The sequence below is a fragment of the Camarhynchus parvulus genome, chromosome 14, assembly GCF_901933205.1.
Source record: "Camarhynchus parvulus chromosome 14, STF_HiC, whole genome shotgun sequence".
Taxonomy (NCBI): Eukaryota; Metazoa; Chordata; class Aves; order Passeriformes; family Thraupidae; genus Camarhynchus; species Camarhynchus parvulus.
The window spans coordinates 9,646,779-9,665,135 of NC_044584.1; the positions used below are offsets into that span (position 1 = coordinate 9,646,779).

The 18,357-nt window shown below is 46.6% G+C and overlaps 1 protein-coding gene across 1 annotated transcript in view; it reads right to left on the reverse strand.

The window, feature by feature from the left end:
- Positions 1-18,006, reverse strand: part of FAM20C (FAM20C golgi associated secretory pathway kinase) — a 56,758-nt gene extending 38,752 nt beyond the window's left edge. Inside the window, exons 1-3 of the mRNA XM_030957972.1 lie at positions 16,370-18,006; positions 14,476-14,651; positions 5,906-5,984 (exon numbers count right to left, since the gene is read on the reverse strand). Coding sequence (XP_030813832.1) covers positions 5,906-5,984; positions 14,476-14,651; positions 16,370-16,899 — 785 coding nt within the window. The 5' untranslated portion in view covers positions 16,900-18,006. The remainder of the gene's footprint in view (positions 1-5,905; positions 5,985-14,475; positions 14,652-16,369) is intronic.
- Between the last annotated feature and the right edge of the window lie 351 nt (positions 18,007-18,357).

Sequence of the window (18,357 nt, forward strand, 5' to 3'; positions counted from 1 at the left end):
GATCTCATGCACTTTAAATATCAAAGGATATAATTCATCCAGTTAACTCCAGATTTATTCCTGATATAAGTACAATCAAATGTGCCTATCAGTCTCATTCAGGTAAACATTTCAGCAGGGATTTGGCTGGCAAGAACTTGAATGCCCTTAAAAAGCCCCAAATCTCATGGATGAGGTCCATAGAATATCTGATTACTGATTATTCCTTGCAGCAGCAATGAAAGCACTTCCCCTTCGTGATATAACGAGAGCATTCCTGGCAATTTTAAAATACTCCTACATGAACTGAATGCTGGGATTGCCACTTTCAACCTTTCCAAGCAGTTCATTGAACCTCAGCTCTCCAGTAACCCACCTTTGCACAGAGGCAGTGACTGGCACAGTGACACAGCTTAGCCCAGGGACAGACCTCAGCGGCTAGGCTGTACTCTGACCAGTGACCATCAGCTGGGTGTCACACAGCACATTCCAGAGTGCCAAAGTGCTAATCCTGCAAGGCTCCTAGCAAGGCAGCTCCTGGATGCACATCTCACTTCTCTAGCTGCTCAGAGAAAACACTGCAATTTGATTTAATTGCTATGTTGACTTATAACAGTATGTTTGTACTGGATGCCTGCCAGCTCACATGTAACAGGTTGGCAAAACGTATTTCTTCAAAACAGCATGAGATGCAATGTAATAAGGAAAGCAATCTTTCAGCAGCCTCCACCCTGGAGTTCATTTCAACTCCTCTGGCTTGGAAGCAGTGCCACCAGTGCAGAAGGATTACACCACCCTAATTGATATGAAAATCAAGCCTGGAGGCTGCACTTCCCAGGTACAATAGTCACAACTTCAGACAGGGAATAGAACTGTGGGAAATGAAAGTGATTAACAGTTGTTTGTGTTACAGGGATTGTTTGCACTATTTAATATCCCTATCAAAGGATGCATTATTTGCTGAACAGTCCTAAAAGGAAATCAAAGAGAAACTTGAAGAATGTTGCTAATCCTTTGTCACTCTAAGGTTGATATCTAAAAGCCAGTGAAAAGCTGTGCTTTGCCAATTGAAACAAAAATCACAGAATAATATTCTCATTTAAGCTGGGAAAGACCTCTAAGATCATTGAGTCCAACCACTATCACATCACTGCCAAGCCCAACTTCCAAATCAACACCCAGCACACAATGTTGACCACTAAACCACATCCCCAGGTGTCACATCCACACCCCTGAGGGACAGCATTAGCTTTTCCATGACCTTGGCTGCTTGATCTCAGCCCAGCTGTCTCTTTGAGCCATGAGACAGCTACAGGAACGTTACAGAACTGAAAGGTGGCTGTGCTTGTTTCAGCAGAGAAGCAGTTTGCCCCAGACTGCGGCTACCAGCCAGTTTGGTGGCTGGCACTGGGATGGGTCAGGGCTCTGAAGGCTGCAGGAACGTGGAGATGCTCCCATGGGCAGTATTATTTCCACAGCAGTAAGTTTCAGGAGGGACAGTGAGAGTCAAAGCTACAAATAACACAGTCAGCAGTGTTTGATCAGTTAATGAATGCTCATGATTCAAGGGGACTGGATTTTACCATCCCAAAATCCTCTTCTGGCCTGCTATCCCCCTGAGACTAATTGGCTCTGCTTTATTAAAGACTTGAACTGCAAACTTCATCTACTGGAAGAAAAGTCATGTGGCTCTTTCTAATCCTGTACTGTGACTTGTAAAATCAGAAGAAAAGAAAGAAGATGTTAAAAATATCAAGTAAAATCTAAAGTTGGAGCAGAACTGGCTTTTATGTGTTCAGTCAAAACTGAGTTCACTAGATACAGTAGTATTTCTTTGATTGGAACAAATAAGCCTCAAAGATTTTATAACGAATACCCCTTGCACACATTTGTACAATGCAGTCTATAAAAATGGGAATGAGAGATGTCATTCCTAAACACAGACCACAGGACACTTTTCTCACAACTCCAATAACAAGGTATAATTTTCTATCTGATCCTATTTGGCTTTTCCATAAGGAGCTGTAAAAACCTCTCTCAAAATCCTGGCACCAGCGTGTGCAATAGGAATCCTAATGCTGGCTCTGCTGGAGCAGAATTTCCCTCTTCAAGAATAAAGCCTTGGGAGGAAAAAAAATTGTGTGTTGGTTTTGTGGCTGAGCCAGCTATTTAACTCCACGAGCCAGCAGAAACAAAGGGAAACCAAATAAAACTACAAAGCTACAAATGCTCCTTTTGGACAAGTGAGCCAAAAATCTTTTGACATTTATGGCTTTACCCATCCCTACCTGATAAGTCATACAGAAAGCTGCAACTGCAGATATCAGCAGTCATGGAAATAAATTTTATTATGTTGTATGTACAGTACTAGTACAGTTAGATACACTAATCATGGGAGGAGGGGAGGTTGCTATTTTTTTCCTGTCCCATATGGTAATAATTTTGTATGATTGAACTGTTATGAGCTAAATAAAAGTACACATTAACTGTAAGACGCATTGCAAATACATTAAATCTTCCCTGGAGTTTCAGCAAATACGTGCTTTTTCTATCATGCATTTGGAATTATTATTACTGGGCCATAGGATTTATAAATAGATTTGGCTTCTTCTGCAATGCTTTATGGGCAATTATTTCAGAAATGAAGATGCAGAGCCATGGATAAATAAAATAATTGCAGCTGATCAGGCTTTATTTACTGCTATCACATTTCCCTGACTGCTACACTTCCCTCATTTGCTCCACTAGCCTGAATCAATGACCAGATGAAGAGCTGTCAGTTAATGTCAAACACAGAGCACAAAAGATGCCAAAGGCTGATTCTCACTTCCCCATTTCCAAATTCTGCCTGGGTTTTTCCAGAGCTGGCTTGCTCCCTGGATAAATCCAGCGTGGAACTGGGAGGCTGGGAAAGGGCAGAGCCAGTCGGAGGAGTTCTGCAGTGTGTTCAGCAGTTTTCCAGGGAGCACATTTTGCTGTGGCTGCCCTGGGGAAGGCACTGCCAAAGGTCTGGAGAGCTCCCCTCCCATGAGCAGGTGCCCAGCTCTGTCAGGGAAGGGCTGGCATGGTCTCTGCTATCTGCTGCAGTCCCACTCCAACAGATATTAACTCAGTTTGGAAGACACTGAGTGCAGCTGTGTGCGGCAAAACCAGCTTTCCAGGCAATTCCAGCAAATCAAATCCAAGCAGAGCCTGGGACTGGCCTCGTGTCTACAGAATACCCTCCATGTACCTCACAGCATCAGCTTTCAGTATTTGAGATCTCAGACAGGATGGGAAACTCTGGATTATCAATATTCCTTGGGATCAGGCTTGAAATCCTGCACTCAGCCCTATCTAATAGTTGTGTTACCTGGGGTTCAAGAAGGAGGTTGCTTGTCTGAAGAGGCTTGTCAAGTCATGAGGAAAAAAAAAGTGTAATTTCTGCTGCTTTGAAAATCCACAGAGCTGATAACACAGAAACAAATGAAATGTAGGATGCACCAGGTGGAGACAGCCCCCCAATGGCTTCCTCCAATGAGCTCATCTCAGAAGTAGCCACCAGGATGACATTTTATGGCTCTCAAATTAAACTACTTAGACAAAAACTGTCTGCCAGCCCTGATGAGCAGAAATGTCTCTGAGCTACCTACAGCCTCCTGTCCTGGGAAGAAACCTCCAGCTTTGCGAGGCCTGGATAAAAAGGGTACCCTACAGAAAAGGGGAAGCACAAGAAACATCATGGAAGTTGTCAAGGACCTTAAGAAGATCCTACAAGCATAGGCCTCATAGATTTAAAGCCTGTTTTTTAGTTTTTGTATTTTCTTTATTTCATTCTAGGCTGCTTATTTCTGTGTAAAGAAATGATGCTGCAAACCTCTCCAAGAACTTCATCAACCACAGTCCATAAGGTGGAGAAAGAGGCCAGTGGGACCAGATGCCAAAGAAGCTAGGAAGATTTATGCTAGCTGAGCATCTGGCTCCCTGTTCCCTGTTATCAGAGTGAAGACAAATGCTTGCAAACACCCTCATTCCAAATCACTAATGTGTTCAACCACACTCAGCACAATTGCAGCAGTGCTGCTCCTGGGAGGTGTGCTGCCTGGAAAAGCAGCTGCTGAATGCTCCTTCTAGGGGTTCATGCAGTGCAAAGAGCAGTGAGAAAAGAAGGGGTTGCTTCCCCTCAAATCAAGCCAAGGGAATGATTAAGACATCGTCCTTTTCTGTTATTGTTCCAGTGGGTGTTAGCAATTGCTTCTATACAGGAACCTGGCTACACCTCTGTTGTCATCCATCATCGTGCTGGGGCTGTGCATGGTGCAGTATTTTGATTTGACCTCATTAGCACTCCCAGAATCACAATGTCATACCAATGACAAAGGCTGAGATTATCTGCATCTGAGGAGATGCAGAAGGAGCATGTGAAAAGCCAACACTATATGAAAATCCAACAGCGCAACCACGACTCTGCCAAATACTCAAAGACAGCCTGGATCCCCCTGGCTCTTGATTTTGCATGTGGGACAAGTCATGATTAGGAATTGTGCCTATAGGTATCCAACCTGCAGATAAAGGGGATGGGCTCATGACCTGGTGATCTAAACCCTCAGGGAGAGCACAGGGAGAGGAAGGGCAGGTGCTGGAGCAGATGCTCTCTGCTACCACCTTCCCTCTGAGTTGCCAGTATCATCTGTGCTTCCTCCAGCCTCTCCCAGGCAGCCAGCAATCCCCTAGAAATGTGGAGAGATTTGTGTGCCATTTGGGAAATGACACAGAGGCATTTGGCCTTTGCAGAAATGCCTTGTGCTCTCTGGAAGTTCATAGGATTTTCTTGTGATTCCCAGGATAGAGGCACATAGGGAAAGTTCCTGCTCAAACTTGGGTTGAAGGAAGGTCAGACCAATTTTTTGACCCTTCCGGCAGTCAAATAAAATCCAAGTCAAATCCGTACTTGTCTGAAGTCAATCTACAGCAAAATCTGTCATGGAACAGGGAATCTCTCAGTCTTTAACCAGCAGCTCCCCCCTGAGCTGTGCTCCCCACTACAGCTCTAACACAGCTCTAACACATATTCCAAATCTCCCATTCTCAGCTACTTTAGTCTTCTATGGATCATCTTAGAGGAAATTAACTGAACCTCCCTACAGTGGGAACAAAGAAAGGAAATGAATTTATGATTCCAGTGGTACCCTTGACACAGATCCTGAACAGCTCCATTAAACACTTTGCAGCCCTGGGTGTCTTTGCTAAACCCTCTACAACGAGCACAGAGTCATTTTCCTTCTTACAACACAAACACACAGGTCAGGATTCAGGAGTCTGTTTTGTATCTCAATAACTTCTCTCATCTCAATGGGATCCAGGCAGGCACAAATCAAGGCTGCATAATCCTAGTCCTTCCCTTTCTCTCCAGACTCATTACCTTGCAGTACCACTCTTGGATAAATTCATTTTCACAGACTCAGCATAGACCCAATGAAATGACTAATACAACTCTTTAATGCAAACAGCAATAAATCAACTGATTAAATTCTAATTTATCAGACAAATATTCTTTAGTTCTTCCCAAAGCTGTTCTGAATCATCTCTCTTGTCTGGCCATGCTCCAGAGGAGCACTGACACTAGATAAAGCTCAGACCTGTGGAATAAGTTTACATCAGATAGAAATGCTGAAAACATCCTGTATTTATGACAGGAGATTTCACAGAGATCTGAGTGAATAACATTCCTGGGAAGACTGTAATGTCTCTGAAGCCTCCTCAGCATCTCTTCCCAACACCAGCCTAGCAGGACAAGGGATCAACAGACCCTGAAGCTCCAGGCTCAGCAGCAAGGCTCAGGAACCAGACACATTAACCTTGGGAGATCCTACAGCAAAATTTAACAGCGGAGAAAATGGCTGCTCCACCACAATTCCACTTTAAATCACAGACTTTTTAAACTTACTTCATTGGTTTAAACAATGCTTGTCCATAGTTCTGGAATGTCATGATCAGCTTCAGCTGGGTGCCTCCTGATTTCATTGCTGTGGAGGAAAAACACAAAACAGATTTAAAATGAGACATGGATCTACTGGCACTCATTTTCCTGGAAACCAAATCATATCTGGTTTTCTCTGTATCAGTTCAGCACTGTGGTATCAGAGTGATCAGGGTCATCCCAGCTGAGTACAGGGAAGGGCTTTGAGTGCTGACCAGGACTAAACATGAATTGTATTTCCTGACAATTTTTGCCTTTTTCTGGCCATCGTGGGCTCCATAAGCACCCCAGATGAACAGCACCCAGAGAGGCAGACAATTGGAGCCTTGTTTTCTCCATCTCTTGCTTTTGGAGTCCCTTTTAACAAGGGAGTCACACTGGGAAAGGAGATGGGGTTCTCTCAGAGACAGCTGCAGCTGGGATGTACAGCCCAGTGCACAGCAGACAGCTCCTTAATTAAAAGTGTGAGCAGATACTGTAGCAATCTCTGATCTCTGCTGTGATTTTAATAACTGTTCCTGAGCAGCAGAGATATGTAAATTCCCCTCCTCTGTGCACAACGGAAATGTAGCCAAGCCCAGCCATCACCTTCCAGGGATCCCAAGGTGGTTCATACATGAGAGCAGAGCTGTGCAGAGCAGCCTGGCCTGGCTGGGAGGGCACAAGAGGACAGTGAAGGTGACAAGGACAGTGACTTTGCTCATCTGCCAGCTGGGAGCTAATGGGAATTTGATACTCATTCATAGCATTCTGAAAAACTTGGACAATGTCACAGTAACAGCTGGATTATAGTGTTTTTAAAATTTGGATTTTTTTTAGTAATATATATAAAATTCATAAAAATGCACTTTACTTGGTGATAAGGCTGCTTAAAAAAGATAAACATATACTTCAGAAAACAGCTGCTTTTCTGATCTATTAGGAATCACAAGCTTCCTAATAAATGAAATGACCTATAGCCTGACTCCTAAATGCACCTCTGTGCTGGGAAGGCCAGCAGGGCTGTGTGGATGAGTCAGTCTTAAAGATGCTGTCTAGGAATCATCAGATCCCTTTCTTTGCAGCTCTGACAAAAGCCATGTCAACTGGAGAACTGCGTAAATGTCAAGTTATCTTGCTCTGTAAATCCTGGCTGAGGGTTGCCCTTGTTCCACCTATGCAGCTGTACATGTTTTTTCTCTAACCAATGCCATTAGCTGCACGTCTTTTTAATTACTCATCTCTGTGCCTTATCACTGATAGGTCATCAGCTCTCTTTCAGCACTTGTAACCTATATTTTTGCAACAAAATGCTGTGCAAATCTGGTCAGTGTAATTACACTTCTCCTAGAATAAAATCCCTCCTCTCCTGCTGTTTTGCTGATCCCAGCCTTCTCTTGCCTTTCCACTTTATCCCACAGGAACAAATAAATAATTAGATATTAAAGGGCATTAAGCAATTTGCACTGACCAGGTAAAGCAGAAGCAGAGGGATTTCCTGGATTAAACTCCCTCCCCTGTGCAGGACAGGTCAGTTGAGCTGCACCTGAGGGCAGGAGGAGCACGAGGCTTTTTCATGCCCAGCTCAGAGCCTGAGGACAATGAGAAGCAGAAACTTTCCAGCCCAAACCTTGTCTGTGCTGCCCTGGGGCCATCTGTGCTGCCTGGAAGCAGCCCTGGTTAGTGTGGGCAGCTGGAGCTAGAAACATGGAACCGCAGAATGGTCTGGGTTGGAAGGGACCTTAAAATCCACTAATGTAACCCCCCTGCCACCACAGCAATGCAAAGAAGGGAAAAAAGGAAGTTCCAGCACACCCTTCTCTAGGCACAGATAAAAGGACTGGTTTCTCAGCTAATTAAAGCCACTCAACAGATAATGATTTTGTTAGCAGCCAAACTCAACAGCAAGGATGTCATCACCAAGCAGGGAAATGCATGAAGAAGATTAACAATTCCAAATAATTCTTCCATAAGACACAAAAGCCTGGTTTCCTGTCAGAAGGAACTGAGCTGAACTAAGACAAAAGCATCTCCCTCATCTTTTCAGACCCATCTTATTGTATTGCCTTAATTGCTTGGACCAGTAGCCTCACCCCAACACAAGTTTTGCTGGCTCCTCCACTGATGCTTTGGAGCTCTGAAACCAGAGGGGGACACTGGTGGGGATTGTGTCCCATTGTGCTTTAGGGCAGGACAGGGTGGAACCCACATGGAGCAGGGAAATGCCCCAGTGCCAGAGCTGCCCCTTGGCTTCCCCCAGTGCCAGAGGTGCCCCTTGGCTTCCCCTCAATGCCAGAGCTGCCCTTTGGCTTCCCCCCATTGCCAGAGGTGCCCCTTGGCTTCCCCCAGTGCCAGAGCTGCCCCTTGGCTTCCCCCATTGCCCAGACTCACTGCAGCTCTTCCCACTTTGCTCTTCCAGTGCCACATCTGTGCTGGCCAGGCTGGGGGTGAGGCAAGGCCACCCTCCACATCCAGGCTGGATTTTGACATTGTAATCCCTGCAGAGAGGGGAACACCTAAGCTTGGACTGTTCTTTTGAGCTCGACAAGACCCTTGCTGTATCTGCAAACTCCAGCCTTGCAGCAGCCCAGGGTGCCCAAATTTAGGGGGTGGCAATGCCAGAGAAGAGCAGATCTCTCTCCACTCTAGGTCAGATCACTTCCCCTCTCCTAATTTAGCATCACATCTGCACAATAACTCCCCTCTCCTTTTCTGAGCTGTGCTCCTCCCTTTCCTAAACATGTCCCTCTGGCCACTGTGGCCTGTCATCTTCTGGGGTTTTGTCCCAAACAAACATCATTGGCTCATCTGGAGACATCCTGGTGCCTTTATCTGCTGCCCACAGGGCCATTCCTGAAGAATGTGCAGCACCCAGGAGCAGCACATCCCATTTTCCAAGGAGTGCAGGATGCTGCACCACTGCAATCTGCCACATCTGTCATCAGCAGCTCCAGGGATTTTTACAAAAGCCTCACAACACAATGCTGTGCTGACTCCAAAGGAGCCACTAGACACATTCTAAATTCACCTTTTATTTTTTTGAAGTATTTTAATATACTGTAACACCATAGGTCACAAACAGCTCTGTAAAGGTTTTATAAACCTGCTAGCTCACAGCAGGTACTTCAAATCAAGTCTCACACAGCTCCTGGATGTACTGGCACACTGCTAAAAACAAATCCCAATGCCATCATTACTTTTCATCTTCAGGCAATTCAAAGCCTCTCTTTTCCCTCCAAAGTAGAAGGAAATGGAAAGCAGCATTAACCTTTCCTGTTAACCCAATGTAAGGGCTCTAGGGTGTGATCAGAAATCTTCCTAACTTCAGGAGGCTTTGCAAAAAATTCCCTGAGATATCTTTTTGCTTGAATGTTTGGGATTAGAGTCTTGTCCAAAGATGAGTGAAATAGGTGGGATTCCTTCTGTTTTCTCTGGCAGCCTTTGGACCAAGCCTGCAAAAGCCCCCGCTCCATTTACATCCCTGAGCCTGCTGCCATGGCCAGCTGCCATGTGTGACTGCCCCACCTTGTCACCTCACCAACACAAGCCCTGGGCTCCCTGCCTGTGCCACAGACCCATCCAATAAAAAGGTGTCCCAGATATCATCTCTCATCTTTTCAAGCTGTATGCTACAGGGTCCCTGGCTGCTGCCTGGCACTCACAATGCTGCCCAGAGGGATTTGGAATTCCAACTGCTCTGGCTTTCCAGCCCCTCTGCTTTGCTCCATGGCAGCCCTGATGCTACCAGCCTGCCCAAGCCATATGGTTTTCTGGTGGAGAGAGAGGGAGAGTCCCAACAGGATCTCTGAACTTTTCCTGATTCTTTTGGTCAGCATCCAACAAACATTTTAAAATGTATTTAATTATGCAGAGCTAATGCCTGAGAAGTGAGATACAGTCACAGCCTGGGATGCAGTTAACATCTGAAACAGAGGATGCTCAGATCCATTCTGGATTCCTATTTATAGATCAAGCTTAAATCTAACATAAACATGTTGATTGGCTTTAACAAGTAATGCTCTGCCCCAGGCTGGAGACATGGCCCTGTACAAGCTGTAAAGAACATATTTAAAAATAAATTCGAGCCCTCATCATCTCTTAGTTTGTCCTTGCTTGGCTAGGACTAATTCTGCTAACTTGTTTTTTTTTCTAAAGGACTTTTTGGACTTTTAGTGGAGAAAGTAAAAGATTTCTGCAGGGGAAGAGATGTGTGAAATTATTCTAAGGCTTTGCTGTACATTTTAAGTCCCCTCCTTTCATCTGGAATTGTACATTAAATCAATCTGTTGACTTCTGGCAGATTCATTGTTTCCTTACACTGCAAATCAAAGATGCTACATTTCATTGTTTTTCACAAGTTCTCAAAAGCACTTCTTCCTTTCCTTTGGACAAGATGTTCACGATTTTCTTTAGAGCCAGAATTTATGTTCAATATTTAGAGTCTTGTCATTCCCTTTTCTCTTTTCTTTCCCTGCCTTGAGGCAGAGTCCACCTCAGGTAATTGCAGCTTTTGTTCCCAGTGTGAGTAATCTCACACACTTGCTTTCTAATTACTGCCTGCACAAACTGAAGGCATCACAGATTCACAAATTACCTCAGCCAGGTAGTCAGTTCTCTTTACAAACACAGAATTAAAGAATCAAACAATAAGTCCCAGCTCCTCAGAGGAATTACAAAATCTATTCTGCTCCCAGGGAATCTCCTCTGGACAGCAAGAACAAGCCCACAGTGCCCCTCCAATGCCCCATGCCAGAGCTGGTGCTAAACTGCTGATAGTGCTGCCACAATTATGCACAGACATCTTGTAAATATGCAAGAAAATAGCTAACTATGGTTATTTATGCATGCAATAAGCAGCTATGAAAGGCAAAGGAAATGTGCAATTGCCTGTGCATGTGCTTCTGAAAGCCAGGCTTCAGTGCTCAGTGGAAAAACAATTCTCTCTAGGCTCCTATTTATGGCAAGAGGAAATTTTCGGTGAATTAAATCAAATTAAGAGCTATCCCTTTATGCTGAACAAAATGAATAGGAAATATGTGTATATATAGATGCAGGGCACAGAAAGATGCCCAGCCCAGGCCTGGGTAACCCTGTCCTTTCCCAGGCCAGCTCTAGGTGTCACTGTGGGAGCTGGATGGGATGCTCCCTCCCATCCAGGGATTTGTTCCATTTAAACTTTAACATCAAGAAAATGTCACCTTGGTGCTCCCCGCTCCTGGGAATTGCTTCTGTCACCGTTTTCATTTTAAAATACCACTGCACATGGCAGAGTCGTGTGAGTGGCCCTGGCAGATGTGGGGGATCAATCTGCTCCCCACTCCCACCCATAAACAATGCAGGGTGAGCAGAGAAATCACAGCGTGGCCAAGAATGCTGCTTTGCTGCAGTTTGGATCTAATTACTGCAGGTATCAGGCAAATCATCTAATTCTATTAGAGCCAAAGTAAATCTGAACACTGGGAAGAAACTGGATAAAGCCATATCCCATTTCACCTAATGCATGTAACTCTGTATATTTAATTGTCCTGCTTGCTAAAAGGAGCCTGAAGACCAGGCATTATCAAGGTTTCAATTTATTTTATACTCCTAACTTGACATCTTTCCAGCTGCCTTGAAAAGAAAAAAACAGCCCAGCAAAAATTGACCATAAGGGAAAAAAACCCAAGGCTAATTAGGAGATAAGCAGGAATATGCAAAGAATGTAACAGCCCTATAAATGTCCTTTGGTCAAATATATTACTCTTTATTAATCAGCTTACATGCTTTTGAATCCCTCTGCTGCTCTGCAGTAAAGCTGAAAACTGGCAGGAATTACTTTAAAACATGTATTTTTAAACATCTAAAGAATTTGCAACCTAAGAGAAGTTGCATTGTGCAAAAAATAAATTAAAAATGTGTATTAGCAATATGCTCTTTATTTCTTTGCAAGCTGACAAAGCTCCTGAAACCCCACAGGATCAGGCAGAGTATCCTAACACCAAAATTCAGATCCTGGCATCTCTATATTGGCAAAAGTCCCTTTCCACTTCCATATACTTGATTTTAGACTGGGATTTATGTGTAGGAGTCATTCCCTATCAGTTCCCATAGCGGCCAACAACAATACCAAATACACCTCCTGGTTTAATTTATGGAAATTATCCTGATTCATTGCTAGAAACCATGGCTCTGTGTTTTTGTTAGAGGCATAAGAGGCCCTACCATGCTCTTAAGAGCCTTGTTCAAACATTAACAGAGACAATCCCAAAGGGACTTGCTAATAGCAACCATAAATCTTCCTCTGTGCTCCCATGGCCCTTTCCCCCCATTGATCAGAAAGCTCCATCAAGATCAGAATTAATGGAAACCCCAGGACACATCTGTATGACACATTAGGTGAAATCATGGCCCCAGGGAAGTCAATGGCAGAAACTTCCACTGACGTCACCAGGGTCAGGATCTCACTCCCATTTTTTGTGATAATAATTCTTTGCTGCTAGGCCAGCTGAAGCAGGGAGAGGTGAAGCCACGTGCCCAGAAGCACAAGTGAACACCAAGCCCAGAAGATCAAGTGAAGAGTGAGCACTAAACTACTATTTTTTGCTTATTCCTCCCGTTTTTCCCCCACCAATTTCTATGTCCCTAATCCACCTCAGCCATCCCCCTGCTCTGCAGGAGGGACAGACTTCATGGCTCAAGCACTGCTGGGTTTGCTGCAGACCTCTCCTCCTGCACAGACAGTGCAGCTGAGCTCTGGACTGCTGGGGAGGTGAGCAAAGATCAATACTCAGCAGCCATGTGGTACAAAGTGCTACAGCCACTGCTCTTTGTGCAAACCTCAAGGGATGGCTTGGTTGGGCATCGCCTCTGCCCCTCTGGGCCCTGCCTGGGCACTGCTCTCTGCAGGGACAGGGATGGGCACAGGCTGCATCTGTCCCTCCCTGGTGGATGTGCCCAAGGAGCAATGTTCACACACGTGTTACCAAGGGCTGGCTCAATCCCCATTTGCATGTGCCACTAATATTCCAAAAATTGGTGGGTATTGAGGGGTGAGGTCAGGAAAGGTGAGGGCTGTGTCTGGAGAAAAATCACCCAGGTTGTGTCCACACAGTGCCCTCGTCATCCTCCAGAGCAGAAGAGAGGAGCATGGGCAGTCTGCTGCTACCTGCAGCGTCACCTCTGAGCTGGGGAAGGGAAAACACATGGCTTAATGGGCAAACATGACCCCCTTAATGAATTTGATCCAGACTTTTGGGGACAGAAAACCCATCACAGGTTAATAAACAAGCCCATGTTTGTCCTCTTTCCTGAGCTACAAGTCCACTGGACCCTTGAATCCAGCATATGGGATGGCACCTGGGTACCACAAACTGCTTTATTCAAAGTGCTGCTCCAGCAGAGCAGTGCACTGAGCACAGTCAAGATTCACTGGGCTGAAGGCCTCCTGTGGCATCCTGCACTTTACACCTACTCCATCCCAACCAGCTAAATCAGCCCACTGCTGATGACCAAGGACCTCCTTTATTCCTGCTCAGCAGCTGCTGTGATTCACACAATGGAAACTGGAAACCTTAGGGCTGCTTGAGCTATTCTTGCCCAGACCATTTCCTGCTGAAGCCAGGGGAATTTTTGCCTTGCAGGGTTAAAGACCTGCTGACCTCATCCCACGGTGCCAGCACACCATCAGCACTTTCACAGAGCTCCTGCTATTTCATCCCTCTGAAAGGGACTTTGCAACTTTGTGGTCAGCACAAGTAACTCCATTTTCTGCCTGGTGGATGGAAACCACTGCCTGTGCTGCAACTCCCTGCCTCTGGAAACCACGGGGTGTGCACTTGTTTAGTATCCCAGGGCTTTCATCTGAGGTTGTGACATTTCTTTCCCTGTGCAGCTACGCAGCTAAATTCAAGAAGACGCGCGTTGCCATTAAACAACCCTGGAGAAAAGCCCCGAACGGTGCCACCTTGTTTAACCAGAGCCACAGGCTGACATGGGCACATCCCTGTTGAGGATTTAGAGGCAGAGCAAACAGATCTGGGCTCTGCTCAGCAGGAGGCTGCCCTGCCTGGAGCTCCCTGCCATGCCTGGGGAAGCTGCAGCTCCTGCAGCCGCAGAGCCCGTGGTGCCGGATGCTCCTGCAGCCACCGCAGCGGGGCTGCAGGGCAGCCTCTCCTCCCTTGGCAAGGCAGGGCTGCCAGACACAGCCTTTTAAATCATAATCAGCCAGCAACACAAATCTAGCTCGTGCAAGATGCTGTCTGCTTTCTGCTATCCCTTTTTTTTTTTTTGTCAGCGTATTTATTTTAAATAACTGAAGAGGGCACTTTCAGCCTGGTCGTGACTAAAGGATTTCTGACACAAATGGGGTTTGCCTTGCTGGCAGACTCGGCAATCATTCAGGTAATACAGAGCTGGAATTATCTCTTTATGTTTAGCAGGGAAAATGAGCAGGGAAGCGGGAAAGCAAAATTGCAGGGATGCTGGAGAGAAGCCATGCAAAATATTAATACTCAAACAGCAGTGAGATCCTGAACAAAGAGCAAATAATGATAAAAAAAATAACATATATCCAAACATACCAACACTGGTTATCTTTTGGGAGACAAGGTCTTGTAGTAAAGCCTCAATTGCAGGATTATGTCTGGAATACAGCTCGTACCGATTAATGCCAATGTGGAATTTTAACCAGTTTGGGTAGGAGTCTATGGAGGTCTCTCCAGTTGGCAAAAATTCTTCATGATGATCTTCATTTTGCCTACCACCAAAAAAAAAAAAAAAAAAAAAAAAAAAAAAAAAAAAAAAAAAAAGAACAACAAAAACCCAAAGTTGAGGAGAAAGAAATAATGTTACAGTTTGTAGCACTCATCAAGAAACAGTTTCAAAATGTGACAACTTGGAAAGGCGAAGCTCTGCAGAAGGGAGAGAGGACCCGGGTTCCTCCCTCCACCAGGAGCCTTCTCTCACCTGGGGCCAGCGGGGAGATGGATTCCCACTTATGGATTCCCACTTCCCCTCATCCTGCCTGGCTTAACACCCATGAAAGTCAGGGGCAAAACTCAGAGAGGCATCACTGGGCGTTGGCAGAGGCCCTTCCATAGCAGAAACTCAAGTTTTACCTTGTGTTTAGGTTGCATTATGCTGCACAGAACTTTTACAGGTCTGACTCAAATACCAGCATCATCCCAAACCTTTGTTTGGCAGGGATATGGGGCAGGAAACCAAGAGTGCAGCAGAACCTGAGCTGTGGTGCCCAGTGCATCCCTCCCTGCTCCTTCTTAAAGAGGGAGAATGAGAGAAACTGCATCACTCTGAACTGGCTGCTGAAGAAATTGGCTGATCTTGCCCCTTCTCGAGCAGTAGGAATCTACTATAGCAAAGAATTAACTAAAATGATCACTACCTTCTGAAATTCACTTTAGTTGCGTGAACCTTGGCGGCAGCCACTAAGGAAAATATGTACAACAGGCAGCTGCACTGTGGATATCAGTGTTGATTTCACTCTTCACCTACTGAACAGACTAACCCATATTTTGATCCAGAGTTCTCTGTGTTTACAGTCATCTCCAGATGTTCAGGCATTTGTGACTTTTTTTTTTCCTTTCTTTTTCTTTCAGAGAACCCAAAACTTTCCAGGTTATTTCACTTCACAGTCAGTTAGGATTATTAGATGGAATGGGCCCGGACAATTCACATGCTCATAGGGCGGAAATCAGAATTATTTATCCTCTCTTTCTAAAGGTTTAGATCATGCTGGCTGCTCTGCAGCTTGACAGAGCTTTTGCACGGTACAGTGCAGCTGTTTAAACATTACAATGTCAGTGTGTTTGGAAGAGGGTGCTGTTGTATTAGACAACCCTTTTGATTTTTCAGTCATTGAATTTCTCAGCATTTCTTAGGAGCCAACAGGGCATACGATTCACAGAGGCAACTGACTGCTTTGAAGGCTGGAGAGCAGCGGAGGTGCAGGGCACTGGGAATTAATTGAGGATGAAAAATGTAGCACAGATCAGATCCTGAAAGCGGAAATACCTGCCAGGGTGAATGCCTTTGTGGCACTAGAGCCTGCTTTGGAGAAAAGTTAATGTATTACTGCCTGGCCTCACTGCTCAGCCCCTTCACCTCTGGGTGGGAGACTGGGAAGGTGCTGGAGAGGAAGGCTCGCTGCGAGCTCACCCTCTTCCTCACACCGTTCTTCTGGCAGCATCTTCCTCGGCTGCAGCTGCAGATGGGGCAGACCGACCCCCTGGCTCAGCGCTCCAGCCTTGCCGTGCTCCCGTATTTATTCTGTATTTCAGGGCACTTATTTTCCGAAGGAACACGACCGGGCGAGCCTGTGCACGGTTGCTCTTTTTCCCGGTGACCCCGAAACCCCTCTGCCCGCTTCCACCCTAAAACCACGACACCCTAAATCCCGCATTCCCACGGAAGGGGGACGCGCCACGTCCCCAGCCCGCCCGCCCCGGTCCCACTCACCAGTCGGGCTGCTCGGCCGCCCGCGGGTTGAACCTGATGTCGCTGTTGACATTGAAGAGGAGGTCGCCGTCGGCCAGCGGGGGCAGGGCGGCGCGGTACAGCGGGTGCTCGAAGAGCGCGGCCAGCGGGGCGGCGTTGCCGGCGGGGGGCGGCGGGCGCGGCGCCCCGGGGCCGATCAAGCGCCGCGCCCTCCCCGCCGCCGCCGCCGCCGCCGCGCTCCCGCCGCCCGCGCCGCCCGCACCGCCGCCCGCCGCCCGCTCCGCCGCCGCCTCCCGCGACTGCGACGAGAGGTTGGAGGCCGGCTCGGCGCTGAAGTCCTGCAGGATCCGCAGCGTGTGCTTGCTGGGCCAGCGCGGCGCGGCGGCGCGGGGCGGCGCGGCGGCGGGCGGCGGGCAGGAGCAGCCCGGGCGGCCCTCGGGGCCGCGGCGCTCCAGGCGCGGCAGCAGGTCGATCATGATGTGCATGGTGCAGGCGACGAGGAAAACCATCAGGATCAGCACCCGGAACTTGCGGACCAGGAGCATTTTCATGGCCGGGGCGGCTGATGAATTACCGGGGGAGGGGGAGGGAGGGGAGGCGGCGGACAGAGCCCCCCCGGGGCTCCGGCGTGCTCCTCTCGGGTCGGGAAGCGAGCGATCAAGTCAATAAAGTTACCTCCATAGGCGCCGGGAAATAAACAGGCTAAACCCGATAGGTCCTCATGTCTCAGTATCATCAAGAACTTGGGAGGGGGAGGGAAAAAAAAATATAAAAGGGAAAAAAAAATTAAGGAAAAAAAAAAAAAAAAAGGAGCTCCGGACCGAGCCTTTAAAATCAACAGGAAAACAATGCCAGCGGCATGGTAATATAGAAAGCCATCTGTTCACGATTTCTCCCTCTTTTTATTACAGCGATCACAACAAGCAGGGAAAACTGGCTCTCGGAGAGAAACCGGCATCAGACACAGGCGCTGATTAAATAAAATTTTAAAAAAAATGGGGAGGAGGAGGGGGAAAATAAAAATATTAAGAAAACCTGTGCAGAAAGGCGACAGAAGAAAAAAAATCATCCATAATATTTGGCTGTGCTGGAAACGCTGACTCCTTTCCCTTGGATTTGAGCAGTGATGCAGCAGAAGCGCTTCCCGCTCGCTCTCGCTCCCTCTCTTCTCTCAGACTCTTTAAGAACATTGGCTGGAAAATCATTTTCTTAGAGCGGTTCCAGTTTCTTCATCCATCGCGTCCAGTGCTTGGGAGAGATTAGTAAGTTCAACTGAGATCGAGTCTGGGTGGCTGCTGTATCCGAGCTGGGCTTGTGCTTTGGCTTGGGTTGTTTTTTTTTGGCTGCAAAACTGTCTGATGGCACAACTGCAACATAAAGGTTAAATATGGCACAGGAAAAAAAAGAAAAAAAATGGGAGGGGGAGAGAAGGAAGGATTACAGGAAAGAAACTAATATAAATCAGTAGAGGTTCTTTTTAGCGAAGAGGTCTTTGATCTCTGCTGGGTCTTACAGATCTTTCTTTTAAAGAGAGAGAGAATGGAAGAGAGAAGGGGGGAGAGAAGGAAAAGGGGGGAGAGATCTTTGGCAGGTGCAGAGTGAAAACCTCTTTCAGCTACACTGAATTCTGGAGACTGGTTGGACTAGTAGCTCTGCAGCTCCAGCTTTCAGTGGGTGTGTTAAATATTATGAGCGAGCCATGATTCCTGCCTTCCTCGCGTCATAGTTAGGAGATTGGCTAAATAAACGCTACAGTGATAGTAACAGGAAAACCTCAACCAAAAGAGGGTTTTTTTCCCTCCTCTCCTCCCTCCTTCCCACCCCCCCCTTTTCATTCTACTGCAGCTCCAACTGGGGCAAGGAGAGGGCGTCTGTTCCACAAAGGTTTGGGGGAAAAATATATATATAAAGGGGAAAAGAAGAGAAGCGGTAGAGGAGAGAGGAATCGGCAGGAGCGGCACAGGGAAGCAGCAGCGCGGTGTGTGTGTGTGTGTGTGTGCCCGGGCTGG